At 48.1% G+C, this 26,294-nt stretch overlaps 2 protein-coding genes across 3 annotated transcripts in view; one reads left to right on the top strand and one right to left on the bottom strand.

Moving 5' to 3' along the window:
- LOC122364052 (calexcitin-2-like) overlaps positions 1-15,031 on the top strand; it is a 36,586-nt gene extending 21,555 nt beyond the window's left edge. The window contains exons 2-6 of one of the 2 annotated variants that reach the window (XM_043334096.1): positions 8,922-9,037; positions 11,914-12,104; positions 12,564-12,807; positions 13,567-13,664; positions 14,516-15,031. In XM_043334096.1, coding sequence (XP_043190031.1) covers positions 8,922-9,037; positions 11,914-12,104; positions 12,564-12,807; positions 13,567-13,664; positions 14,516-14,653 — 787 coding nt within the window. In that variant the 3' untranslated portion in view covers positions 14,654-15,031. The remainder of the gene's footprint in view (positions 1-8,921; positions 9,038-11,913; positions 12,105-12,563; positions 12,808-13,566; positions 13,665-14,515) is intronic. The other variant, XM_043334097.1, reaches the window with a different exon arrangement.
- Positions 15,032-17,098: 2,067 nt separating this feature from the next.
- On the bottom strand, positions 17,099-26,294 carry LOC122364050 (PI-stichotoxin-Hcr2j-like). Its single transcript, XM_043334093.1, has 2 exons — positions 26,129-26,294; positions 17,099-19,319 (listed from the first exon to the last, which is right to left on the bottom strand). The coding sequence occupies exons 1-2, from the start codon at positions 26,223-26,225 to the stop codon at positions 19,060-19,062; spliced, it is 357 nt and encodes a 118-aa protein (XP_043190028.1). The 5' UTR covers positions 26,226-26,294; the 3' UTR covers positions 17,099-19,059.

Here is a 26,294-nt window from a genome sequence, read left to right as displayed (position 1 = left end):
TCCGTTCCAAGCCATAGCCCACAGCGCTTTTGTGACATATTCCACACTTGTAGCCCTACCCTGCCTATTTTCCAAATGACTGACGCTAGCCGCGGCCGAATCCAGCCCAACCCAGCCGCGGCTAATGCTTCTGTGACACCTGACGTTTCGTCAACTACCTGATGTCGATCACCCAGCGTTGACCTCAGTGCTGACTTCAGTGCTGACCCAGTACTGACCTCAGTGCTGACCCAGTACTGACCTCAGTGCTGACCAAGTGCTGACCTCAGCTCTCCCTCCGCACCGCCGTGTCTGAGCTGATCAGATCAATGGTGTTGGCTGTTTCTCACCCGAGTTTTCCCGCCGGGATCGAAACCAGCGCCGGCACTAAGCCATGGCAAGCCGGCGGCACACACTTCAATCCTTCATGTCGGCTCGCCGTCCGGACCCGATCAGTGCTACAAATTACTATCTTTTCGGCGGCTCAGTGCCCTAAAACCTGCTGACAGTGGCGCGGCGGGCAGAGAGGCCGCCATGCTGGGGCCTCCTGCATGCAGTGGGGAGGGGAGGGGAGGTGGGGAGGCGCCAGACACAGAGCTACCCGACACCGGACGGGGAGAGCGCAGGAAATACGACTGTCATCATAGATAGCCGGCGCTCTTATGGGAGGCGGCCGAGAACGAGAAAATAGAAATGGCATGCTGTGGACGTCATTCTGCCCTGCCCGGCCTCTTCTTTCGGGAAGCGTTTATTTACTTAGGTAATTTATGTATTAAATCTAACTTAAGTATTTAATTATTATTTAGCTAATTTAATTATTGAACAATTTCGCCCGTCAGATATTTTGTCTCACTAGTCACTGCTTAGTGCTTATGTATATTTTTTTATAATACAGCCTGAAACAACGTTTATGGCATGGCACAGTGACAAAGTTGTCAGTTCAGTTCTGACAGTTCTGACAGTTCTGTCAGTTCTGACAGTTCAGACAGTTCGACAGTTCTGTCTCTGCTTGCTGTGCCTGTTGTCGGTTGTGTCTGCTGTCTGTTGTGTCTGTTGTCTGTTGGACTAATTGCCGGTTGTGTCTGCTGTCTGTTGTGTCTGTTGTCTGTTGGACTTGTCGGATGTGTCTGTCGTCTGTTGTGCTTCCTGTCTGCATTGTATCTGCTGTCTGTCGGGCTTGTTGTCGGATGCGCTTGTTATCTGCATTTTTATGTTGTCTATTATATCTGTTGTCTGTTTGCCTATTGTCCTCCATGCCTGTCGTCTATCACCTGTTGTCTGTTGTGTCAGACATGTCGGTTGGGCCGTGTATGTCGGCTGCCAGTGGCTGTGTGACAGGCCAGGTATATCGATCGGCCGCTCCGCTGTGTCGGCTCGGCTCGCAGGCACCTGTTTTGCCAGCTGTTGCGGCGCCGGCAGCCGGGCGCCTCCCCAGAGACCCAGTCGACCTGATGGGTCGCCAGCTCGCTGCCGCAGCCGGCACCCGCTTCTGCGGCCGTTATGGGGCGCTTTTAGTTTGACATACCGCTATGTGACGCCGTCTGCTTCACACATAGGTAGGTGCTTTGGCCGCCGGCAATTTCACCGCTAGCTGCGTTTCAATTTCTGGCTTGATTTTCACCCTGATCCGTGTGTGGTCTGCTGGTTTTAACAACGCGCAGTTCTTGACGCCTACGACTCGCTATGTGTACTGTGCATTTTCTGAGATAGCATGGTTACTCAAAATCAGGGGCGCGGGAACTACGTTCAGACTGGGGGGGGGGGGGCACACCATAATAGAGATCAACCTAGGGTACCCCCAAATCTAGTTTTCTCACCGGTTTTAGGCCACTTATTTTTCATCCCTTGGCTTTTTCAACAAAAAAGAAAACATTTGCAAAAAAAGTGTGGTATTCCGTCTTAAAGCTGTGGGGGCATCGCCCCCACGGCCCCAGAGCTGGGGGGGGGACAAGCTGCCCCCATGCCCCCCCCCGGCTCCCGCGCCTATGCTCAAAATCTGCATATTGTCGCAAGGTCAGTGATGCGCTCAATTCGATATTGCGAACAGTTTTAGCAGGTGTTTGCTCAGCAAATTCTGCGCGATAGCACTGCATAGGTAATCAGGTAGTGTTTGTCGAGTCGCACACAATAATACACAACTTCCTCGTTTAACTGGTATGCGTCATACTGTCTAGTTAATACATCATTAAATTCCGTGTGTAACTTTGTCCATTAGACCCCTGTATGTATACCGAGGTTTATGACTCTCGGTATACAGCAGACATGGGCACGAATCCCAGACAACCAATCACGAAAATCGAGATGGCCATTAGATTGACGGTCTTCAAGGATCACGGGCGTAGGAACGTCATGAAAAGTGGGTGGGCCACCCTGTCAAGGGGCCTCCTTTTCCAGGGGCCTCCTATTTTCAGGGGCCTCCAACTTTTGCCTCGTCCTGCTGGCTGCTTTCAAGTATGACCTCCAAATCTAGCTTCTGAGATCGGGCAGATGTACCCAGGGGCGTAACCGCTTAAGCGAACAGTGCGGAAAGTCCGCACCATTTTTAAAACTTATTCCCCCTCCGATTTTTTTAGAATCTTTTTGCCGCAAACGGCGCATGACCCCTGAAAACCCTTACACAAATGTCTTCCTCGTTTCCCAGGTGCCCCCATTTGCTCTTTGGCATATAAGCGCCCTATGTATAGTCATTAGAGACATCCCTATATGTCCCACAGTCGCCCCGTTGTCGCATACAATGTGCGCTTATCATAGGCGTCTCTCTTTTATGGACACTTGAAGGCGCCTCTCTTTGCCATGCCGGCGCCCGGCCCTGTTTCTTATGAATGCACCCCCATGGCATTGATCAATTGCAGTCACCTCTATTGCATGTGGACGCCTATATATGTAGGCCTCAGAGGCGCCCCTCTTTCGCATTGAGGCGCCCCTATGGGCTTCATAGGCGCCCCTCTATTGAACGTAAGTGCCCTACTGTCTCAGAACCGCTCCCCTTTGTATGTATGTATGTATGTATGTATTGTATTCATAAAAATCTCCACATCGTGGCTCCTCCGATTTCAGAGTCAGTACATTAGTTAAACACAGTGGGCATGTTCATAAAACACGAAAAAAATGATGGTTTAAAAATCACTATAAATTGCTAAAATGCGATAAAACTGAGCACATCTACTACCCATGTCTCGCGATTCACCTCCGTGGGTGACACAATAAACGACTCCTCCTGTGCTCGGCTGGCAGGCGGTTCCAGGCGGTGGTAGCCCGGCACATAAATGCACGGCGAGCGAGTTCTGTGCGCACGCGTGGCATTTGCAGCAGCATACTCTCCGATCCCCGCGTGGTCCTTTCTGATACATCTGAACGGGACACAATCATTGTGCGGAGATGCTCAGGCGACTCAGGTGACCCCAGAATCCGACAGAGTGCCGCCAAGTCACATTTAGTAATCAGCTCATCAATTTTGAGCCATCCCAGTTCTTTTAAAGCGGGAGTAATATGCTGAGACCTCTTTAGTCCGGTGATGATCCTGGCACCAAAATTTAGAACTTTCTGGATCCTATACTTTTGGGTTTTGGTGCAGCCGCCCCAAACGGTCAGACAGTAAGTGATGTGGGGATAAACAAGCCCTTCGATGATAACTTTTTTGGTCTCGTGTGGTAGTCGGTGGCTCAGCTTTGCAAGTCCCACCAACATGCCATAACAGCGCCTGATGACGACAGATATCTGGAGGTCCCAGTTGAGATAAGAGTCCAAAGTTATGCCAAGAACCTTCACAGGAACCTTCACAAACCTTTGGCATGCAGACGCCCATCTTTCGTACGGAGGAGCCGCTGTGGTTCTTAGAGACGGCATGGTGCTCCCAGACGCAGATGGGGCTCTCGGAGTCGACAGTGTGGGACCTTCAGTCGCTGATGGGTGCCCGCCAGATGTGGACCCTCGGAGACGCCGGTATGGGGCCCTCAGAGATGCCGGTATGTGGCCCTTAGAGACACCGGTGTGGAACCCTCAGATACTTCAGTGTGAAGCCCTTGCAATTGCTGGTGTGGAGAGCTGAATGCGCTGGCTTAAATCCCTCAGAGGCCGGTACATGGACATTAGAGCTCAGTGAGAGCTTGTGTGGTGCCTTCAGTGGCCTTGTGGAGCCGTTAGACATCAACATGGTGCTCTCAGGAGCCGGTGAGTCCTCAGAGTCACCGGTGTGGGGCCTTCAGAGCTCCGAGATACTGGTGTGGGGCCCTCAGAGGTGTCGGTGTGGGTCCTTCAGATGTACCTATAGAGCCTTGAGATGCACAGGTGTGGTGGCCCACAGAGGCGCCGGTGTGGGGCCCCCAGAGCCACCGATATAGGGCCCTAAGAGACACTAGTATGACCCTCAAGGACGCCGCTGTGTGGCGCCCATAAACACTGGTGTGGAGCCATCACAGACGGGTGGAGCCGTTAGAGGCCGGAAAGTGCCCTTAGATGCCTACAAGGAGCCTTCAGAAGCCGGCGTGGCACCCTTATGGGGATAAACGTGTCTGCTTAAGAGCCCTTGAGGTGCTCTCATGAGCTCTGTGGGGCCCTACCGAGCCGAAATATGGCCACGGCCAGTTGCCGCCGCATGGCTCTTCGGACTATCATTCTCAGGGGCCTCATCTGCCTAGTTTGAATAGAAGGGCCTCTCAGACCATCAGTCTCATGGGCCTCCTCTGGCTAGTATAAATAGAAGGGCCTGTTAGACCATCAATCCTAGGGGCCTCCTCTGGTTAGTATAAATAGAAGAGCCTCTCAGACCATTAATCTCAGGGGGCTCCTGTGGACAGTATAAATAAAAGGGCCTCTCAGACCATCAGTCTCGCGGCCTCCCTAGAAAAGTGTAAATGTGGATAGAGGGCCCCCTCAGATTCATTAGGAGTGGACCTCTCTGACTATCAGTCTCAGGGGCCTCTTGTGGCCAGTATGAATATAAAAGCCTCTCAGACCATCGGTCTCAGGGGTCTCTTCTGACTAGTGTGGATAGAGGGCCCTCCCAGACCACCGGTTTCAGGGGCCTCCAGTGGCCAGTTATATGAACAGAAGGGCCTCACAGCCATCAGCTTCGGGGGCCTCTTCTGACTGGTGTGAATATGAGGGCCTCTCATACCATCAGTCTCAGGGGCCTCCTCTGCCTAGTATGAATATAACGGCTTCCCAGGCCATCAGTCTCAGGGGACTCTTCTGACTGGTGCCGGATTGAGGGACCTCCCAGACCGAAAGTTTTGGGGGTCTCATGTGGCCAGTATGAATAGAAGGGCCTCTCAGTCCATCAGTCTCATGGGCCTCTTCTGCATGGTGTGATTATAGGGGCCTCTCAGGTTATCAGTCTCAGGGGCCTCCTCTGACTACAGTGTAGATGGATAGGCCTCCCAGACCATCAGTCTCAGGGGCCTCTTCTGACTATTGAGGATAGAGGGCCTCCTCTGACTAGTGAGGGAAGGGGGCCTCGGCTAGACCTCCAGTGTCAGGGGCCTATTCTGACTAGTGTGGATGGAGGGGCCTCCCAGACCACCAGTCTCAGACCTCTGACTAGTGTGGATAGAGGGGCCTCCCAGACCGCCAGTGTCAGGGGCCTCCCCAGACCAGTGTGGATATTGGAGCCTCCTCAGATCCACTAGGGCCTCTCAGGCCATCAGTCTCAAGGGCTTCGGCTGACAAGTATGAACAGAGGGCCTCCTTGGATCCATCACGGCCCCTTGGAGTCCGTGCGTGTGGATTCGTGGAACTTATTTTTACCGAGTTTGTTTATTCTGGAAAGTGACGACGTCCTCTCAAATCGAGACGAGGGGCCTCGAGTAAAAAGTGGGTGGGCCAAAACACATGGTTGGCCCCCCCCCCCCCACCTCGAAAAGTGGGTGGGCACTTGCCCACCTGGCCCCCCCTGTTCCTACGCCTATGAATGAAATTATGGTATGAACCAACTATTTTGCATTCCTTCAGAGTTAACAGTTCTGAGAAAATCCCTCAAGATCCATCTCGGATCCATGGCTCGTGATCATGGATCCGAGATGGATCTTGAGGGATTTTCTCAAAACTGTAAGCTCTGAGGGAATGCAAAATAGTTGGTTTGTTGACAGACATCTGTTAGCCAAGCTTTCCACACTAATTCTGTATTGGTGTTTTGCCAGCTGCCAACGTATAAGGGTCTGGAAAATTGGATTTCTGGAAAATTGGAGTTGGATATAGTGAAAAGTGACTCTTGAGTGGTGTTCTTTTTAGCAACCGGCGAAAAAGCGAGAGGTGTCAGATTCTACCTCCCCACCCAAGCGGATCACGGGTTAAAGCAAGCCACCAGTTTTCACGGCTCACTAACACTATCCATTTGTCCACAAGACTCCAAGGATCACCAGCACTGTTCCATGGGGCTGCGGAGCTGATGGATTTTTGGTGACTCCGACTCCGACTCCGGCTAATGCCAGAACTGTCGACTCTGATCGACTCTGGCTCCGACACCGACTCTGGCTCCGAAATCCTGCACTGTTGTTTATTTCTTTCAAAGAAACGTGAAACAGATTATGCGTGAATAGTACACAATCAAGGCAAAGTTATACCTACACTAAATAAGTTAGAAAGGCTGCAATCTGTACCAACTTAAATGGTGCGAATTTACAAAGGGTCGATCAGCTGTTTTCCTTGAGTCCACCTGTTCATCATTATTGATTGATAAAAGCTGCAACTGTGTGCTGTGCTTTGCATACGACCAACTGGCATGCATTTGCTCGTATATGACTCGAAACTCGGAAGTACTCATTCATTGGCTGACGGTGGATTTTTATTATCGTTAATTAGTACTAGTGATGTCAAAAAGATAAAGTTTTGAAACCGATACCAAACCGAATACCAACTCAACAATGGTAAAATACCGAAAGCCAAGCCAACTTGTAAAATTGCTAGAAATACCAAGTTTCACCAAATTCAGAGAATAATATACAGGGCCTCGGCTAAGGAATTTTGACTGGTGGGCCACTTGGGCAGCGACATGGACTGACCTTTTTAGACATAGCCCCCCCCCCCTAATTTTCGATTTCTCTCCAGATTTCGGCCACTTTATTGTGCAAAAACGTCAGGATGGCATTAAAAATGTAAAAAACGGGGCTCGACACCCCCCCCCCCCGACTCTTCAGAGAGAGGAGAGAGTAGGGACCCACAATTCTCTCAGTGGTGATACTCAGGCGAAGCACATAAAATCGCACAAGTATGCACAAAATATTGACGCAGATTATAAAACTTTGGACGATAGCTTGCGGCCGGTCGGATGTTAAAAATCAGCGAGCCCTGAGTGGATCGCTCGCCGACTAGTCGGAGATTCGGAAGCAGTCGGACGGGATCGGGCGTTGTTGGGTGGATCGGGAGGAATTGTTAACAGCACGAGTGCAACTTTATATATAAAGTGGGTTGTAGCAGGAACCCCAAAAGGCGGTTGTAGCAGCAACCCCAACATCTCTGAAAATGATAATTGATCATTAAGCCTATTGGTGTCGCATGGAAAAGAATTCACTCAAAAGCCCAAGCGCACTGCGCAACCCTAATATTTTATAAAAAAAAGTTATGTGCACTTCTGGTGAACAGTGTCCCAAACCAAACTTCAGATTTCTCTTGGGCGTCTGAGTGGAAAATTCTAGCCACCCAAAATGTGAGAGTGGAAAATTATCCATTCTTATTCTTGAGTGTCATCTTCAGCCAAAATGAGAAATTTTTGGAACGCTGATTGTGAACGGTTCGAAATTCGTCCGACTAGTCAAATGTGTGACTGCAAGCATCATACCGGTCGTGAAGACGCATAATATCGCTTGCAGACTTCAATCGCCTGGAAGTCGCCGACACTACCTCTAGTTTGACTCTGGCTTATATCGTGTCTATCGGCGAGCCGTCTGAGATCGCTTGCAGGCTTATCCCCGACCGTCTGAACTGGTCTGTTCTTTATTCGTAGTTTTTCTTGTAACCGACTGGTCTGCGGCAGATGCTTATGTGACTGCAACCACTCGATCGATCGGAAAGCTTGCAAGAGCTCTCGCAGACCTCGATCAGCTGGAAGCCGCCGAATCTGTAATTGACAGAGGCAGACGTCTTTCACGATTATTGCATAAAATTTAAAGCCTTGGTCACACTTCACCGGATTGGACCAACGGCCGAGAAACGGACGAGAACTGTCAGCGTCCAGTGATGTCCGTTTGTTTCCGTTGGACGTCCGTTTGTCATCCGTTAATATCCGTTTCATGTCCGGTGGTGTCCGGTTGAGCACACCGGACAACCGGACATGGAACGAATATTAACGGATGAGAAACGGACGTCCAACGGAAACGAACGGACATCCCCCGGACATCACCGGACGCCGTCCGTTTCTCGTCCATTGGTCCAATCCGGTGAGGTGGTGGATTTTTTTTTTAAGCTGCGGGTATTATAGTCCACTTTTTACCCGCAAGAGGGTATTGCAAACAATAGGTTGACGTTTTTTTTCACAAAAATATGTTTCACCGATGGGTACTTAACAGCCTGAAAATGTACGATAAGATCTGCTAATTCAATTTGAAATGTGAAAAATGTGAAAACTTATATTTTTTGGAAAATTACTGGTGGGCCAGATCTTTGAGGCTGGTGGGCCATTTCGGGTCACTGGTGGGCCATTTGGCCCACCAGTTAACATGTTAGCCGAGGCCCTCTGATAATATATGTATATTAATGATGCCTCATAACACTAATGAAAGGTCAAATGCATTAGGATTGAAATACCAAATAACAAGTTGGCATCGGGTTGGTATCGGTAACCCCAAAAAGTTGCTATCCGATTGACATCTCTAATTTCTACCTTGCGTTGCTCATTATGCGCTCTGTCTCATAAATGGCGCTTTCTAACTGATCTGTTTCCGTCTTTCCAAACATTCCTTTCTTCGGTGTTGACTCTCCGGTCATTCTTTCCTTTTCTTCTGCCGCAGGAAGTTCTTCACTTCAGTCGGCGACAAAATGGGAAATGTCGTGGACGGAACAACGCACAGTAAATTGTCGCCATTTCAAAAAGAGAAGCTACTCCACGAGTTCTTCGTATTTTTCGGTGAGTGTGTTTCAGAGCGCGGCACGTAAATACGGACATCACGGCACTGAGTCTCTCACTAACTGGGGACAAAAACAACTTTAGACAAGTTGTTAGCATAGCTGACTGGTTAGTGGTTGATTGAAATTGAAGCAGGTAAGCTAGCACATGAGCATGATAATGAAATACGTACCCACGAATACATTTTGTAATTATTTAACCCTCGCCCGTATACCGTAGGGTTAAATAACAAAATGTAGGGGGGGGGTCGAACGAGCCCCCTCGGTTTTTCGCAAATAACTCGCGTAAAAAGCGGTCGATCGCGGCAAAACTTTCATTACTCTCGCGTTTATCAATTTTATACGTACCCTGAAAATTTCATGACCCTGACCCAAATTACCTTTCACCTGTGACCTACTTTTCGAGATCATATTTGGCCGGAATCGCGATTCGGCGTATGTCGGCTCGCATTAGCCACGCGTTTGCAGTCTTTTCGTGGTTTCAAGCACTCAGACATGTGATTTGGTGTTGGTCCCATGCATTGGGGTAGGTGTCAAGGTCACCTGAAGGCTAGGTCAGGTCATTTACCTTTGATGACCTCGGTCCACTTTTTCGAGTTTCACATATTTTAGGCTAGTTTTTTTAGCTGAATTTGAATTTAGCAACTATTTTAACATTTACGAAATAGTTTTGGTGTCTTTGTACCATCTTACGAAACTGTCAGCGGCTGACACCTACTACAAATACCCGGCAGGACCGGCCCCTACTGGTTCACCTGACCTGACCTGACCCGACCTAGCCTAAATACATGAAGACATCACCTGTGATCAAAAGTAACATGTATTCGTGATCAGCACCCCGATAAACCTCATGGCAGCCACACTTTACGACGTTCTAACAGGTCTCGATTTTTCCGACTTTTGCGTCATTGACGTGACCTGGAAGGTTAACCAATGATCTAGAACCTTAAAATTAGGGATCATCGCGGCTTTCACTCGTCACGGGCAACACGCTCGTTTTTACCGCGAAGCTCTAGCTCTATCAGGGGCGAAACGGCAAGGGGGTCCAACGGACCCCCCCCCCTTATACATTCGTGGCTGGCAAAACACCAATACATGGGCGAGGGTTAAATGGTTCAACTGCACTGTACTCACTTTTGCAGGTTACCTCATTGGTGTCTGATGATTATGGTCGAATTATTCAAGACCGCCTTTTCACCTTCAGAGCTTGAAAAGCCATACAAGCCTTATACCTACCGTTAACATCGGCCAGCTGAAAACACACGGGTCTCACTCTTGATTTTACTTTTTCACTGTTACCACTTACCATTGCTCTTTTAGAGCCACATTTATCATTTATTTGTGCATATAACGTTGAATACAGATTATTCAAACTTCAGTTGCAAATTATCGGGATATATCTCTTTGAAGTAATAACTAATAAGCATCCCTGTTGTGTCTGGCTCACCCACTGGCCTCGATGAGACGGTGGCGTTGATTCGACGCTCCCGTCATCTGTGCTGACTGCTGCTGCCCTCTAGACACATCGCTTCTTTTTCAACGCCGTTGTTATCCGTGCACCGTGCACGTGCCCGTGACTGGCCATGTGTTCTACGACAGCCGTGCACTACTGTAATACCAGACGCTTACCAGAAGAGGGTTATCACTGTGCCACAGTGCCATGCAGACATTCACGTGTCAAAAGTGACGTTATTATGCTTGAATCTTCTGTAACGCTTGGGACAGACATCTGGTAGGAAGCTAGAAAGAATTGTTTGAATCTATTTAAAAGCTTTCTAGACGACATACAGCTCAGACGACATGCATTTTATTGGGTAATGGGTGCGAAATGTTATATGCTGCCTGTAACAGCTGGAAATGCATCTGAAGTCTGAACTGTATTTTGCCTAGCACGGAGATTTTACTTCACCAGCTGCGTATGAGGCTGGCATTGTTATCCTATTATCAGTTCAGCACGGGGTGACCTTTATCTTTGTATCTTTAGATCTCTATTTTAAAAGCTGGATGTACTAGGTCAGTAGGTACACATTTGGGCTCCAATTTCTTCACTATTAAATCCTCCTAGCAAGAGATAAAACATGTTTACCTCCAATCGACCTAGCCAAAATCTGTCTATGACCCGTAGTTTAGGTACTCATGCAAAACTTATCTAATTGAATTATGTTATGCAGGATCTGTTCCAGGAATAACGCATGGTTACTCTTACTTAACTGGCTCTGACCTGCTAAACGATCTAGTGTAACTAGATCCGTAACCGACGCAGGTGACTGGTGAACAAAATATCTGCTTCAAACTCCGTGTGTCCATAAGAAAATGTACACTTGATCCTTACAAGTTTTTCAGTGAACTGTTCCTTAAAAGCATTTGAATGAAAATACCATTCTTTAGAAATCTTGGAAATATGCATGGTGATAAAAGGAGTGTCAAACTGCTAACAAAAATCCAATCGGCTTTCAACTGAGCAAATGAATAGGGCGATATCTTAATCAAAATGTTAAATATTCGAAGAAAAAGCATTACGGACTTACGTACACATTGTGAGCGAACGAACAGGCCAATGAATGAATCAAATTGAATATGAATAAATGAATAAAGGAAGGAATGAAGAATGAATGAATGAATGAATGACCTATGCTATTTTTTGAATCACCTTTCTTTGGGGCAATGCCCTTATGTCATGTGTAAATGAATGAATGAATGAATGAATGAATGAATGAATGAATGAATGAAGCGTACGCATTGCATGTGGCATTTAAGTTCTCTCGAACCATCGCATAAAACATCTTACATCCTCACCTCACCGTATTTGCTTCCACGCAGCCCCCCACATGTGATGCTTTTCGTCCCACATCCGATAACATCACACATCTTCCCCAGACCGCGACAAGAACGGTCGTCTGACATTCTCCGACTTTTGTCTACTGCGGGACCACATCTGCCAACTGAGTGGCTGGCAGCCGGGCAGCGCCAAGCGGCGTCACGCCGAGGACCTGTTCCTGCACATGTGGCACGACCTGCAACTGCAGGCGGACGTCGACCATGACGACGTCATCACCGCAAACGAATGGGTGAGGCGGCCTACAGCGAGGGGATGTGGTTGTTACGTTGCCGAGAGTCGAGTTGATGATTTTCTTGTATCACATCAGTTATGGTTGTCAGATACTCATGCGTCTCCGTACACTTTGCCAATTATGTTGTTTTCATTTGTGCCTGCGGTTTTAGCTGTATGGTGTGAACATTCTGTAGCGGTATATAGGTAATGAGTCATATAAATGCGTCATGTATGCGGGTCGTCCTCATGGGTCAAGAATCACGACAATAACCTTTCTCAATCATGAAGGGAGGAACTACATCTTTTTTTCTGTGGACATATTTTGGGGCCTTAGCTTTCTAAGTCAGACAAAGGTGCACTGACAGACTCTGCCATCCTCCCCCCAATCACCTTGCACTTTGCAGCCGAGTTTTCTCTTAAATTCTATTATGCCTCGTCATTCCACAAAAGAATACCGTCAAACATTTTCTTTCAGCTTTTAATGTGGGAAAACATATACAAAGGTCTGCGCGCTTACTTCAAGCGGAAGAAGCAGCACCCGGCGCTGCTTTCTGCGCCCCTGAAGAGCTCCTCCTCCAACTCCAGCCTCACTGCGGACCCGGAGGTGGCGGCACCGGCGGACTCGCCAGAGCCAGACAAGGAACAGACGGAGAAAAATCCCTGGCCCGAGTGGATCCACGCCTACCTCCAGTACAGGTTCAACCTCTATGATCGCACAGGTAAGTGTCGAAAAACACACATAACACATGAGTGATGTTTGATTGCTGGTAAGAGTGTATAATAATCATGTAAGCAAAGGTTCACAAATTCGCTGAGTGCCTACAGCCTTTACGTGTTATATGTATGATTTAAAGAGCCCACGTTTGTTTTGCATCATATATTTCGAAATCTGAAGCAGCGTGTGAAGCGTCTGGCTTCTAAGAAACCACAGGTCAGAAACGCTGAATGAGGTTAAGTAAGCCAAGTTGCGTAAGGTGCACGGATAAATTACGGATATTTGGATAAGCATGAGTAGAACGAGTTACTTATCAGCACAGAACATCAGGTCATGGTCTGCCGTGTAACAGTAACAGGCTTCATAGCATCTGTTCTCTGGACAGAAAAAAAAGTTTTTGCTATTCATTTCAAATTGTCGCATTAACATTGCGATCAAACTCTGGACATATCTTTTCCATAATTGTAAAGAAGCGATTACAGTAACGATTGCACTTTTATCACAATTGTACATACATTTACGATCAGCATGCATCCTCTGAAGGTCGCGATTCATTTGTCAGCTCCAGTTTATGAGCCGTTATGCCTGTATCCTCTTGGCGCCAGCCTTGTGTGGGTGACAGACCGAATCCTTAGGTTTGTCTTGCGATGATGTGGCGTTTAGACAGTGGTTAACTGTTTAACTAATTATGCGCGGAATGTTCAGCGTTGATATAAATTTTCTGCAGATAACGGTACACCGAACCCACCTACCCGTCTTTCAGGCGATGGCGTCATTGACGAGGAGGAGTTCGTTTATGTGCTTACCGATTTCGGCGTCCGGGAGCGCTTCTCTCGTCAGGCGTGGAAAATGTTCACACAGGTAACAAGCTGGGGTGTTGCATACGTTTTGCTGACCTGACAGCGTCTTATTCATGCCTGACAGTATTTGTTGATTGATAATTTTTATTTATAACTAGTGTTCATCCCATGGCTGAAGTGCTGTTATTTGGCGTCAAACAATTCACTAGAACAAAAAAAAAATCATTTGAAGTGTTAGCAAACCAACCAAAGGATTGCATTCCAGAGCTCACGAGCCCCAGAAAACAGAGCAAGACGGTGAACCCGAGATCTTGTTATTAAAAACCAGAGTGTTTTTGACAAGAGAATGCCGTCTTTACCGGTCCACGAATCCGTTCACGAGACCGCACAGTGCACCTGTTGCAATCCGGCTATCAGCGTGCTCTGAAGCGCACCGCAGCCGGCTTATGTTCGCTCGGGCAGGAACCGGGCAGCGTTCAGGGTCAGACCGTGCATGGGCAGAGCTAATCTGATTCTCTGACCAATAACCTCGTGCTGCTGGCTATACTGAGCTCGAGTGTGAGGGGTCCTGCTGGAAGGAAAGACAGGTGGATATGATAAAGGGAAAAGAAGGGCAGGAAGAAAAGACAGGGAGGGAGGGGAGAACAGAAGAGTAGGGAAGACAAGAGAGAGAGAGAGAGAGAGAGAGAGAGAGAGAGAGAGAGAGAGAGAGAGAGAGAGAGAGAGAGAGAGAGAGAGAGAGAAAGAGAGAGAGAGGGGGAAAGAGAGAATCTGACATCCGCCCCCATCCCACTCCCCTCATGGAAGTTATGAGACCATGTCATCAGAAGGGTAAAAGAGGACAAGAAAGAGAGTATTAGGAAGCAGAGAGAGCAGGGAGAGTCTGACACCCGTCCCATCCCCTCCCCTCAGGGAAGCGGGGAGAGTCTGTCGTTCGACTTCTTCTGCCAGCTGGCCGAGCAGTACTACCTGAGCAACGACCCAGCCGACGCCGGCAACTTCCTCACGGGGAAACTGGACTTTGTGGCCGGCGAGTACAGTGAAATGTGAGAGGAAGCGTGACGAACATAGCCCGAGCGTGCAGTCTCGTAGGGCAGCGCTGTGGTTTGGAACTATTGTCCTAGCCGCTGGCATTCCGGTGGTGAAAAAGAGCCGTGCCTTCTCGATCAATATGAGAGCGTGGTGCACTTCTTTGTAGAAACTGAAGACTTAAGTGTCTTACGCGAAGTAATGTGACACCAATGTGCCTTGATGTGAGATGTCAAGTGGTGAGCTGAAATGAGTATGATTTGGTGGTGAATGGTGCCGGTCTCAGAAGTCCATAAAAGTACTGGAACGAACTTTTCCACGTTTCAGTGGCCTCACATGCATGAATACAATTTTTGAACATTGTAATAAGCCCATTCTCTAAAGAGGATTAGAAAGGATGCACTTTTGAGCGACATCACGCTATATTTCGGATGTTGGCTCGCAATGCTGTAAATAATCAAATGCTGACGAGCCTGCGCTGAGTATGAAAATGTCCACCCGCTTATCGTAGTACTGCTGGGAGCACCATACTTGGCGCGAGAGTCGCAGGGCGGTAACAGCATAGAGCCCAAAGTCGCCGGAGGAAGTCCTGGGTTCGATATAAGTGACTCCCGACAGCCCTGACGGCATTGTCAGTGCTCGCTGAGAGCAGCTGCAGTCAGCTTTGGTCGGTGAGTCAGACGAGCATTATATGACTATGTTGGCACGATAAACTTCGACTCGAAACTCTCCCGACAATCCGGAATTTCCCGTCAGGATAGCAGAGCTGGGAGCCTGCACGCAATAGACTCTGGTTCGTCCGTCCTGGCTTAATCGTTTGTTCCGCTAATCCGTCGTTTGAAATACTGGAGCTATATAAGGAAAAAATGATTCGTGGATCTAACTCTCCTATCCTTACTTTTGAATGATTTGGACCGCGCACCCTGCGATAATACGTTCGAGTCGCACATGTGCTCCTTGACGTCTGTTCAGCCAGACGGCCATCTTCGGCGCACTTCAACCGTTCGTTTCCATGCATTGTGCATTGGTTGGCCGTTGGGACGAGTTAGAGTATTTTGCCAGTCTATCTGTTTCCACTGCGCCAATATTTTGGATTTTCGCGCTGCGTCAGCGCTTTGGTTCACTGCCAGTCAGCACTTAGTGACCTCTCTACAGCGTTCATAATAGTTGGAATTGCCCAGCTGCGGTTTAGCGGTGAATGAGCGCTGTTTTAACGTTATTCACCACTAGCGTGTCAGCAATTACGCTTAATCCCAAAATACATCCGCATTTTGTTCACATTCCATTTGACTTGGTGACGCTCATGAGTTTTGAGTTTGTTTCTCATGCAACCACGCCCTGGATGATTGAGTATTGAAGAAAAGGGATGGGTACTGGGCAGAATAAGGAAGTGCAGGTTACTGATATCTGAACTTCTGTAATGCTTTTACATTATCCTATTACGGGTAAAAATTGTGTGGGTTAATATGACTGCCTATGTTTGTGAGCTATCCTATAAGTGTTGGATAAAAACGAGCTCACTCGTGATACATTTACTTATTTTTGCATTGTGTCAAGGACGTCTTGCTTATTTGTCACGAAAATATAGCAACAACATTTTACTTAGTAGAGCCGACATTTGCAGCGTTTGAGCTATTGACGAGTATACTTAGCTTGACATTGCTCGATATTTCCCCGTGTGTGGATACAGGACATCAAAATTACCAACTCACTTTGGTCACCGACTCAGAGTCAGAGCCTTGCGATGGCTGGCGCTTCAGCGAACCAGCAACAGACCCTGACATTTCAGCTCAGCACACGGCTGCTATACATATTGAACGGATCCCAGTTATAGGAAGCCAGGGTTGTCTGTGTGTTAAAGGCTGGGGCTGATTATGGAGTCGGGGAAGTACCGGTTTCGATGGCCCAGGCTCACTTGGCTTCAGCTAATTCGTTCAAGGCTGAATATTGTTTGGAGTCGGGAACAGCTGGTAGAATAACATCCCGTCAGTTCCTAGAGCGGTTAGCCCTCTACAATAGGAAGCCTAAAGAAAAGCATCAGCAGCTGTTTTACTCTTAACACGGTGTGCCTGCATATATATGTAGACCAAAAGACAGGGCAACATCCTAGCTTCATCTTGAGGCGAAGTCTAAGATCACATTTTATGCGCATACTAGCCTTCAATTTATTCAACTTTTAAGGAGACCACATGCATATTGCATGCCTATAATATGCAGAAAACCCTCCGTAACATTACGAAACATGCGCACCTATGCATAGTTCAATAGCCCCCGTCCTCTGGCACCACCGTTCTCCTATGTGTCATGGTTCCCTCGTTTTCTGTGCCGAGCGTTTCCCGCGACCGTAACAGACCAGTAGTAGCGTATCGGTGTGCCTGTATGCTCTTTTTGAGCTGGGATTGATAACGCTCAGTTATAATCACTGCATATTTATTGACAGTAATTCCACCCCGGTTAACACGCAACTCAATAGTGAGCTTTATTCCCATAACAAAATGATATACTTGTACATACATCACATTGCAAGATGGAAAGCGCGTCATTTATGAATAAGGGATGACTACCATGACACATGAATCAGGCATTTGCTCTGTGCAATGATGCAGTGTTCGCCATGGGCCGGGCCAGCCCAATGGACCATGGGCTGGGCTGAGCTACGGGCTGGGCTGGGCCCTCAAATATGAAGGATCGATGGGCTGTGGATGGGCTGGGCCATGAACTGTTAAGTGGAGTCAGGGGCTCACAACTGAGACAAAAACTATAACTACATAGCTTATTACTGTGCAAGACTCAAAAACGAGTCAATAAAGCACGCACGCAATGTGCATTGTGTATGCGGCTCGCAAAATATTGTTTCTTTGCTACCTTTGGGTACCTGTGCGGTGTCAATGATTTTTAACCCATTCATTTTTGACGGGTTGGGCCGGGCTGGGCTTTGACACTTTTACCATGAATGGGCTCGGGCTGGGCCGGGCTGTGTACCCATGGGCCTGGGCTGGGCTGGACTAGGATTTTGCGGCCCGTGGCGAACACTGCAATGATGTATAACATCTATTTCAAGGCAATGCATGAAACTAAATATAAAAAACACTCACAAGTCACACTGACATGAATATAAACGCGCACACATAGGGGAAAGTGGGGTAAGACGGGCACCTTAACTTTGGAGCCATTTTTCGGCCGGTTAGAAACATCATAGAAACGGGAAACTGAGTGAAAACCTTTTACAGACATTTTACTTCCATTTGCCAGAAGATGAGACTTAGACCTGACTCAACAAATAAACTGCAGCTATTTTTGCAAAACCTTGCAAAAACCCATCTTACCCCACTCCATGGGGTAAGACGGTCACATGGGTAGGGCAAGACGGCCAGCTTCTTTCACCGACCAGCACAGCTCGCAGCAAATGCCCGAGATTAGCCGCATTGATACAGTCGCTCGTTGGTCTCAAGTGCTTCGGAAATGGCAGTATACGAGATTCGTGCAGAAGGCGTATACTCGTATATAGGCCCTAGTTCAGAAGCCATGTAGAGCCGTTTTTCACATTCATTATTCGAGAATAAACTGTGCCGAAGGAATATTGCTAACATGTCTGTGAGTATCGGAATCGAACATATTCTTATCAGAAATGCTTCTTTTTTCCTACAGCAACAAAAATATTTTTACCATTACAGACCCATCGGATTCATAGTTGCCCGTCTTACCCCAAACTCAATGTCAGAAGTTCAGCACGATTTTTCTCTGTGGACAATTTGATGCAGACAAAGCAAATCCGCGGTGAATGAACACTGGAGGCATATGAGTGTGCCACAAGTGATTGCCAGTTTTTAACTCTATAGTGCTGCACACAAAAGCTTGCACAATACATTATGAATGTTTTCAATGAAATGAGTGTTTTAAAGAAATCAAAATAAAAGATTATTGACCGAACACAAATTCACCAGACTTCAATGGCGGTGTGTAGTGGGAAAGGCTATTCTGGTCCTAATTTTTCTCGCTCGTAGCGCTATTGGTTTGGTCTGCAGAGGGGGTGCCCGTCTTACCTACCTTGACCGTCTTACCCCACTTTCCCCTACGACGCACATAGTCAGAATCAGACTTAAATACCGCTGGTGGAATACGTCATGGGGTGTGAGTCACCATCAGCATTTTAGATCCACTATTATGATACATTCACAGCTCAGACTTGTCTGCTTGACACGCACATAGGGCCACAACTCCAAACCGAACCCGTTCAGTCAACTTTTCTCTTTGATAAGTAAACACAGCATTCATCCATAGCGCGTGAGTTGGGCCGGCTGAGACCCGCGGTGTATCCGCCTCTCTCTCTCTCTCTCTCTCTCTCTCTCTCTCTCTCTCTCTCTCTCTCTCTCTCTCTCTCTCTCTCTCTCTCTCTCTCTCATGTAGTCTGGTTTCGTACCAGGAGCTCAGAAGTTGCCCCTGCCGACTCTGCCCCTGCCGCAGGCGCGCTGACACTCCTGAGGCGTTACGAAGTTGTTGCCGTTACCCTGGCAACCGCCGTAGAGGAAAGGACGGCAGACGCCGTTCACGAAACCGAACCGGTCGAAAGCCGCCTTGCAGGGACCTTTCTTGATGGGCAGACTGCAGACACCGACATCCTGACGAGATCCGAACGTGCCGTGCTGGGGCGCGTTGCCGAATGTCTGAGGCAACCGGCCGAATTGCGCTGGAACACAGAAATACACGAACTGTTAGATAGGATGTCAGAATGAGCACTAAGCAGCCTACTATTCTGTATGCATGTGCTATCATTCTTATAGCCCAACTCATGTGTGGACTGACTAGTGACTACAGATGATTGTGGATGAAAGCAGCAGGGTGGTGAATTCCAACCTTTTTTTAGCATTTATGAATGTGAAATTCGGTCGCTGTTCGTTTCGGCTGCAGTCATGTCGACAAAAGTCACGTGACCAGCCACGTGACTGGTCAGGTGACTGAGGAGAAAACGGACCCATCTGTCACGTGAGCGGACAGGTGACTGATCCCATCAGCCGGGGCACCAGCTGCACCACTGCCCCGACCGTATTGGCTGGTCGTTCAGCGAACTTTGCTGCGGATTAGTGAATACCGGGACTGGTGCAGCGCTTCAGGATTGTTGAAGCCACGTCACGAACCCACAACTATGTGCGGAATGAATTACGTTTCAGTTAGCAGTAAACGACACGATGCAATGTTCCGTTCTTTTCCTATGGAAGCTATTTTGGTATCGACTGAATAACTTTCGGCCACGTCCACATAAGTGAGAAGAAATGAGATTCTTTATTAAGATACTGGCCAAAAGATCTTAGTTGAATGTATAATGATTACGTGCTCAGGGATTGCAAGACAAACGTGTGAAGAGCTAGGAACAGCCGCGCACTTTTCATTGCCATCATTCATTTCCAATCCTCTGTGAGCCCCAAATGAACTCCGGTGTGATCTCATCCCTACGTCACGAGGCTCTGTGTTCAGACCGAGCTGAACCGACCTACAAACCTGGGAAGCCCCGGGCAGATGTCAACTCTGATGGTCCACACTCACAGCTGGAAAAGCCGCGGAGGCCCGCATTACGTCATGAGGATCACTCTGTGCCAGCAGCCTCGGTAATGTGCCAAGTGACACGCCGTGGCACTATCGTCTGATCCTTTTGGCGATGTCCTCCCAGTCCCACCAATGAGGTCCTTTCCACGCCCCCCCCCCATCGTTGTGACACTCTGTGCCCGCCCTTGTCCTTGATTTTGGCAGCCGGTCTCTTTACCCTCGATGGTTTTATGGTCCGTCTGCTTAGTGCCTGCTTACTGCTTACTCCACGTTGAAAGTCCGTCCCTTCACCCCGCGGTAACAGTCCCTTCCGTCGATATCAATGCCTCATTACAGTCACGTTCTAGTGACAGGTTCCTTGGGAACATTGGCACACGAATAGCGCCACGAACGCAGGGGCTGTCGAGTCCGACATGACCTGCACAAGGTCGCATCTGCTGCGGCAAACCCCACCGCGCAACACACGCGGTAAGCGATAGCCACGAATGGTGGTGTCCGAGATAGGATAATGACTGTGTTGAAAGATGTTCGAGAACGTTGCTAGCAATTTGCAACGGTTTTGCAGAACCAGAACAGGGTCAGTAAGTCGATGCAAATCGTTACGATAGTAGTTTGTGCCACCGGCGGCTGTGTCCTGGTGATGGCTCATGGCGGCACATTGTGGGGGGCTCGTCCGCAGTGAAGTACAATCATTTGCAGAAATAATGACCGGGTGTGCTCGCTCTGGACGCCGCGCACCCCAAACGTGCCCCCTGATTGGAGAGAAACACACGACCGCTCACTTGTTGCCAGCCAGAAGACCAGCGCATGACCCAAGGCAAAACAGCGATGCGATGTGGTCCCAGCCGGGCAGGCCCCATTATTTGCCTAGTTGTCATCCATCAGAGCAATGGTCTGTCCTGCCTAGTGAGAGGAGCTCAACAGGGGCCGGGCCCACTTCAGTGGACGATTGGGTAATGACTGTCCCGCTGCATCAGCTCCACGGGGCACTGGGTCACTGGGTAGTGGGTACCGCTCCGAACTGCAACTGTTGCCGGGTGGGTGAGATGCATAGAAGATGCAGCAACCAATTGGGGCTGTTTAGGGGGCAACGCGCGGTGGATGGCTGTCGACAGGGACCTTTGAACAGAACCTTTCAGATGGAGCCTTCAAAGATTCTAAAGCTACCGAGTGCTCTGATAATTGCATTGAGCCGTGGCACCTCCCCTACAACCCGTAGCTAGCTCGTCCCTGCAAGTCTCGAGCGAAAAAAATATGCCATGTATTTTAATTGGCGGAGTGAGACGCGATTTCCACATGTGAGAACTGTGTTCCAGCCTTTAGCGGTTTTGGGAATGGCGGACTATTTAGAAACATGTTATTTTTTGGATTCATTAAACGCTGTAGTGAGTTACTGCATAAATAGTACATACCTCATACGTCTTATTGCAGCATGATACATGCCAATAAACACTTGTAAATCCCTCCATTATGAATCACGGTATGTCGTATTTCTGTTCATGCACATGTTTAGCGGCCAATGACATGGAAGTCATAAACTCTTAGCGTGCTGTGGCAGACGCCGCGCAGATCTGCCGTCAGTTCAGGACATGGAAATCCTCTCCAATGACCTCGTCTTTTCCGGGTGGTACCGCTGGCTCACAGCCTGGCACCCACCACGGCCTGTGTGGGTAGCTCAGCGGGCTCCTGGTGCGCTCCGCTGCACACCACCGCATCACAAATACGGCTGGATGGTCGGTGGATGACGTAGTGATGCTTATTTTGAGTAGGTCACGTAAGGGCCAGAGCCCAGAGGCAACAGGAATGTGGGCCGTATAGGTATATGTCACAAGTAGGTATGCTGCATTCACGAAAAGCGATATTTTCGTGTTCTCACAATGTTAACACGTTTACATTTATTACCAATAATATAAAGATTATGACTGTTTGCAATAATAAAGTGAAACGGTGATAAGTGCCTTGAAAGTCACCGGTTGTTTCTTGTAGCACCGTGTTAGGTGAATTTATCAAATCAAGGGAAGCCACTAAATAGTGGATTGAGATTGAAGAACAGTGATTAATTGCCTAAAATAGCTGCGCATCCATTTAAGTTTGGATGAGTGTGATACGCCCTGTTATGCTCACGAATTTTGATAGTGGATAGAAATGCAAAAGAACTTTTTGCTTCGCAGTAGCATGTCTCGTCATATCGTTTTGCCGCTGATGGTTGCATCTAATTCAGCTAACATTAATTACCATGAAATATGAATTGCCATGCTACCCATTGCTAATGGCTTCAAAATACTGACCTCTTATTCCGTGCCTGACTGGCGACTGCTGTGATATAGTAATGTAGCCTCGCAGCGCTTCTGAGTGTCACCTGATTGGCTGCAGTGAGCTACTGCTACCGCGTAGCACAGTAATTACTGCTGGTTCGTGATTAGTCCGACCCAGTTCAGTTCTGTCCCTGGCCCGCCAGCTGATATTGGGGCGGCGGCGACCGGCGCAGTACGGCGCCCTCGACCTTGGCCGTGAAATTGTGACGGGAACCGCCGGGAAATCGGCGCAGTGTCTTAACTGTTCGGGAACGGGAAACAACAGGGTGCAGAGGTGCCACATTGCGGGGCAGTAGCAGACCGATATGATGGGGTGAATGCGAGCTACGGCTGGGATGGGCATTGGGTATAAGGGTCGGGGACGTTGGACACAGGCTATGGTCTAATTGGACCGAAAGGGCCTAACCCAATAAAACAAACAAAAGGACACAGGCTCTAGATGAGAAGGCAAAAAGGCCAGTCAATAGCACTCTTAGCGGAAAAGCATTAGACTGGTCCATTCTTTGGTAACGCTTATGTCACATATAGAGCTGCATTTGAGAGTCGGTTCCCAGTTTTGACGGCAAGTATGTAAGCCACAGTTGTTCCACTGGTGCCCCTGTTCGGACGTAAAGGCCCGTTTATCATCCACGTTCGGTGGCTGACGGGGAGAGCCTCCCGCCTGCATGCCCCGGATATAACGGTGTCAGTGGGCTGAGATTGGCGGCATGTCACGCCACACGTAACTGCAATGGAATGACGGTCCCCAGAGGGATCGAGTACTGCAGGGTGAGGCTGCCTATGTGGCGGTAACGCACAATGGAGCGGTGATGCTATCGAAGGTATCGCAAGCAAGATAGAAATAATGTCATGACGTAGCGTTGTCAGCGCGGCCACCAGCTGGGCGCCTTCCGTAATAACGGAACACCCGGGCCGCACGCACAGCCGTTCCGTAATTGGGGGATGTAGTGATGGCCATGAAAATAAAAGACGTCATGGCGAATGAAGTGGTACCAATCGAGTTGAAATACAATCAACAGAGTCCTAAAAACATTTTTTACAATATTGTCTTTCAATATTTCCAATATTCATCACAAATGTCTTATTTTCTGAGGATTTTCTTCCACTGTTGTGACACCTTCAGCACTATGGGCGCCATTGCTTCTTTGAAGACTCTAACTTTGACCCCGGACACGTACTTATTATCGCACTTCTGCTGATCGAGTATCTATGTACACTAGTTCAAAACGCTCTCTTCGGCTGAATTTCGAGCAGAGGCCGCCGATATTGCTGGCCGTGGGCTACACCATACAGAAGCGGCATAAAGCCTGACCTTGATCTTGAAATTAAGTACGCCTTGGAAAGGTCTTGGAGAGTCCTATCGAATGTCACCTCGCGGGACTTGGTAGGGATCATTGGCTCTTAAGATATCGGTGGTTAGTGGTAAACGCGTTCGGTCATATTAACCCGCGTCCGGCTGGGGGTCCTGGATTTCCACGCCCTGCTGGGGGGGTGTTTGAACACCCGCCCTTGTAACTCGGCTCCTGGGCCACGTAGCGATACGCGGAAGGCGGCGTTCGAAAGAGCGTCAAAAATAATGACGAAATCACTTCGGTCAATTTTTTGGTCAGGTCAAAGGTCAGGTCACCAGAGGTCATTGAAGGCAAAATTTCGCCGATTTCCAGGTCGAATGTCGAAAATTTCCAAGAAGCCAACGCATAACTCGAGAACCAATAGAGCTACAGCGCCGCGGAAAAACGCATTCGATAGCCCTATTAAAGCCCTTTCTGAGTAATTCTCTCAGATTTGACCTAACGTCAACGGTTTTGCCTGCAGGGGGCAAAAACTGCAAAAATAGCTGTTTTTTTCGGAAACAGTTTTTCTGCAATAACCTTTGACTCAAGCCTTGTACGAGCTTACTTTTACCGGCATTGTGTTCCTCTCGTCAAGACGCATCGAATGAACTATAAGTTGACCTTGAAAGGTCAACTTGAAAATTTGACCTCAGGTCAAGGTCATGACCTGACCGGAAAGGGTCATGTTGCATATCAGTCGATCCGTATCGTCGAGCTGAACACATCTAAGGCGTTTTCATCGCTCTAGCATGCCTCTATCAAAAGTTATTTGCGAAAAACGGTTAGATACCATTCGTGACCTAAGATGACCTCAGGGCATAAACAAGGGTCACGGACACCATTTTCATGTTCAGTGTGTCTAAACCACTTGTAATTCGGTGTTTGGGAGTGTTTATAATGTCTTTTGTCCAAAAGAGGCGCATTTCAATTTTCTCCCATTGACTTATAATGGGGAGGTCGCAAAATTGACCTGACCTTAGGTCATTGATATCAAAATTCTGAGATATACATTTTGTACATGCTATTGCTCTTAGCAATCGCTGAAAGTTTCAAAGCGATTGGTCACTCGGTGTAGCTATGACAGACATTGAAACTTTTTATGAGGTGAGGTCACTTCAAGTGACCTGGTTACCTGACCTTGAATGACCTTGGTCTGAAATTTTCACAACATGTGTAGAATTGATGTATGATAAGGTGTACCAAAAACGGCGGCGCTCCGCGCCGCCGTTTTTGAGATATTCGCGACAAACCACAAGGGGGGGGGGTGTTCAAACACCCCCCCCCAGCAGGGCGCGGGTTAATACCCGAACACGCAAAAACTCTGTCGGCGATGAGATTTGAACCCATGACCTTCCTCTACATTTTCCAGTCGGAAGTTTTTTTACCCCCAAGGTACCAGTTGGGTATTTGTCGAATGATGCCGAAACAAGCGCCAGTAGTTTTAGAATTGATAGCTCTATCAGTATAGCTTGAAGGTGGCGTACCCACTGATATAATGTAAGACGAGGAAGCCAGCAAAGTCCCAAATCATAGAATTTCACCACCAACCCAATGTTAAAGAGACCCGACTTTGGGTGCTTCTACCCCCCAGGTACCACCTCAGTTTTTAATAAATGCACGATTAGCCGACTGATATTGATAGAGCTTGAAACAAGGAACGTTTTGAAGCTGAAGGTGGCGGTACACATTGCGCCAGTTTTATTTGGGTTCAAGTAAACTTCAATTTTGTACGTTTTTTCAATGGAAAAAAGGTAACGCCAGAACATATCAAAAAGGTCCGTGGCCACGCTGACAACGCTACGAGGAAAGAGAATGGGACGAGAATTTTCCGGGAAGTTTACGGATTGGCGTGCTATGTGACATGCTTGCATATTGCATCATTAAATTTGCATAACATTGATATGAAAAATATTGTTATTGCGCATTGTCCAAAATGGAATAACGGTTTTCATGATGACATATCTGAATTATTTTCCCGATTTCCCATCCTGGGTCGTATAAAAGGCCAACTTGACCTTTTTGAGGCTACGGAACAATAAACGCATAGCTTTCGAAACTTCGAAGTCATTAGTGCCTATCAATGCATGAAAATGAAATCTCTTTGGATAGCTGTTGGATGTCATTTAAATAATGCGAAGATATAATGCAGATGAATATCAAATAGCACAGAGGTACAAAAAAATCTTTGAGTTAAACTTGAGCTAAATCTTGCATGGATTACACCACAAAGTGTGTGATGAAAACGCATACCACCCCACAGCCCGCACGCCCACGCCCTGAGGCATATGCCGGCAGTATCGACTTACCGCTATAGGACGGGTTCCAGTTCCAGTAGGCGTTGTTGGGCGCCGCCGCCGCCGCTGCCACCAGCACTGTCAGGCCGAGGACTGCGCTGCACATCATGACTGTTCAGACGGGACGAGTGTGTGCTGCCGGGATATGCGACTGGTGCTCACCTGGTCTGTGCACGCC

This window comes from Amphibalanus amphitrite, unplaced genomic scaffold, assembly GCF_019059575.1.
Source record: "Amphibalanus amphitrite isolate SeventyFive unplaced genomic scaffold, NRLGWU_Aamphi_draft 000654F_arrow, whole genome shotgun sequence".
Taxonomy (NCBI): Eukaryota; Metazoa; Arthropoda; class Thecostraca; order Balanomorpha; family Balanidae; genus Amphibalanus; species Amphibalanus amphitrite.
The sequence above is the reverse complement of the archived record's forward strand: the minus strand, read 5'-3'. Positions and strand labels throughout refer to the sequence as shown.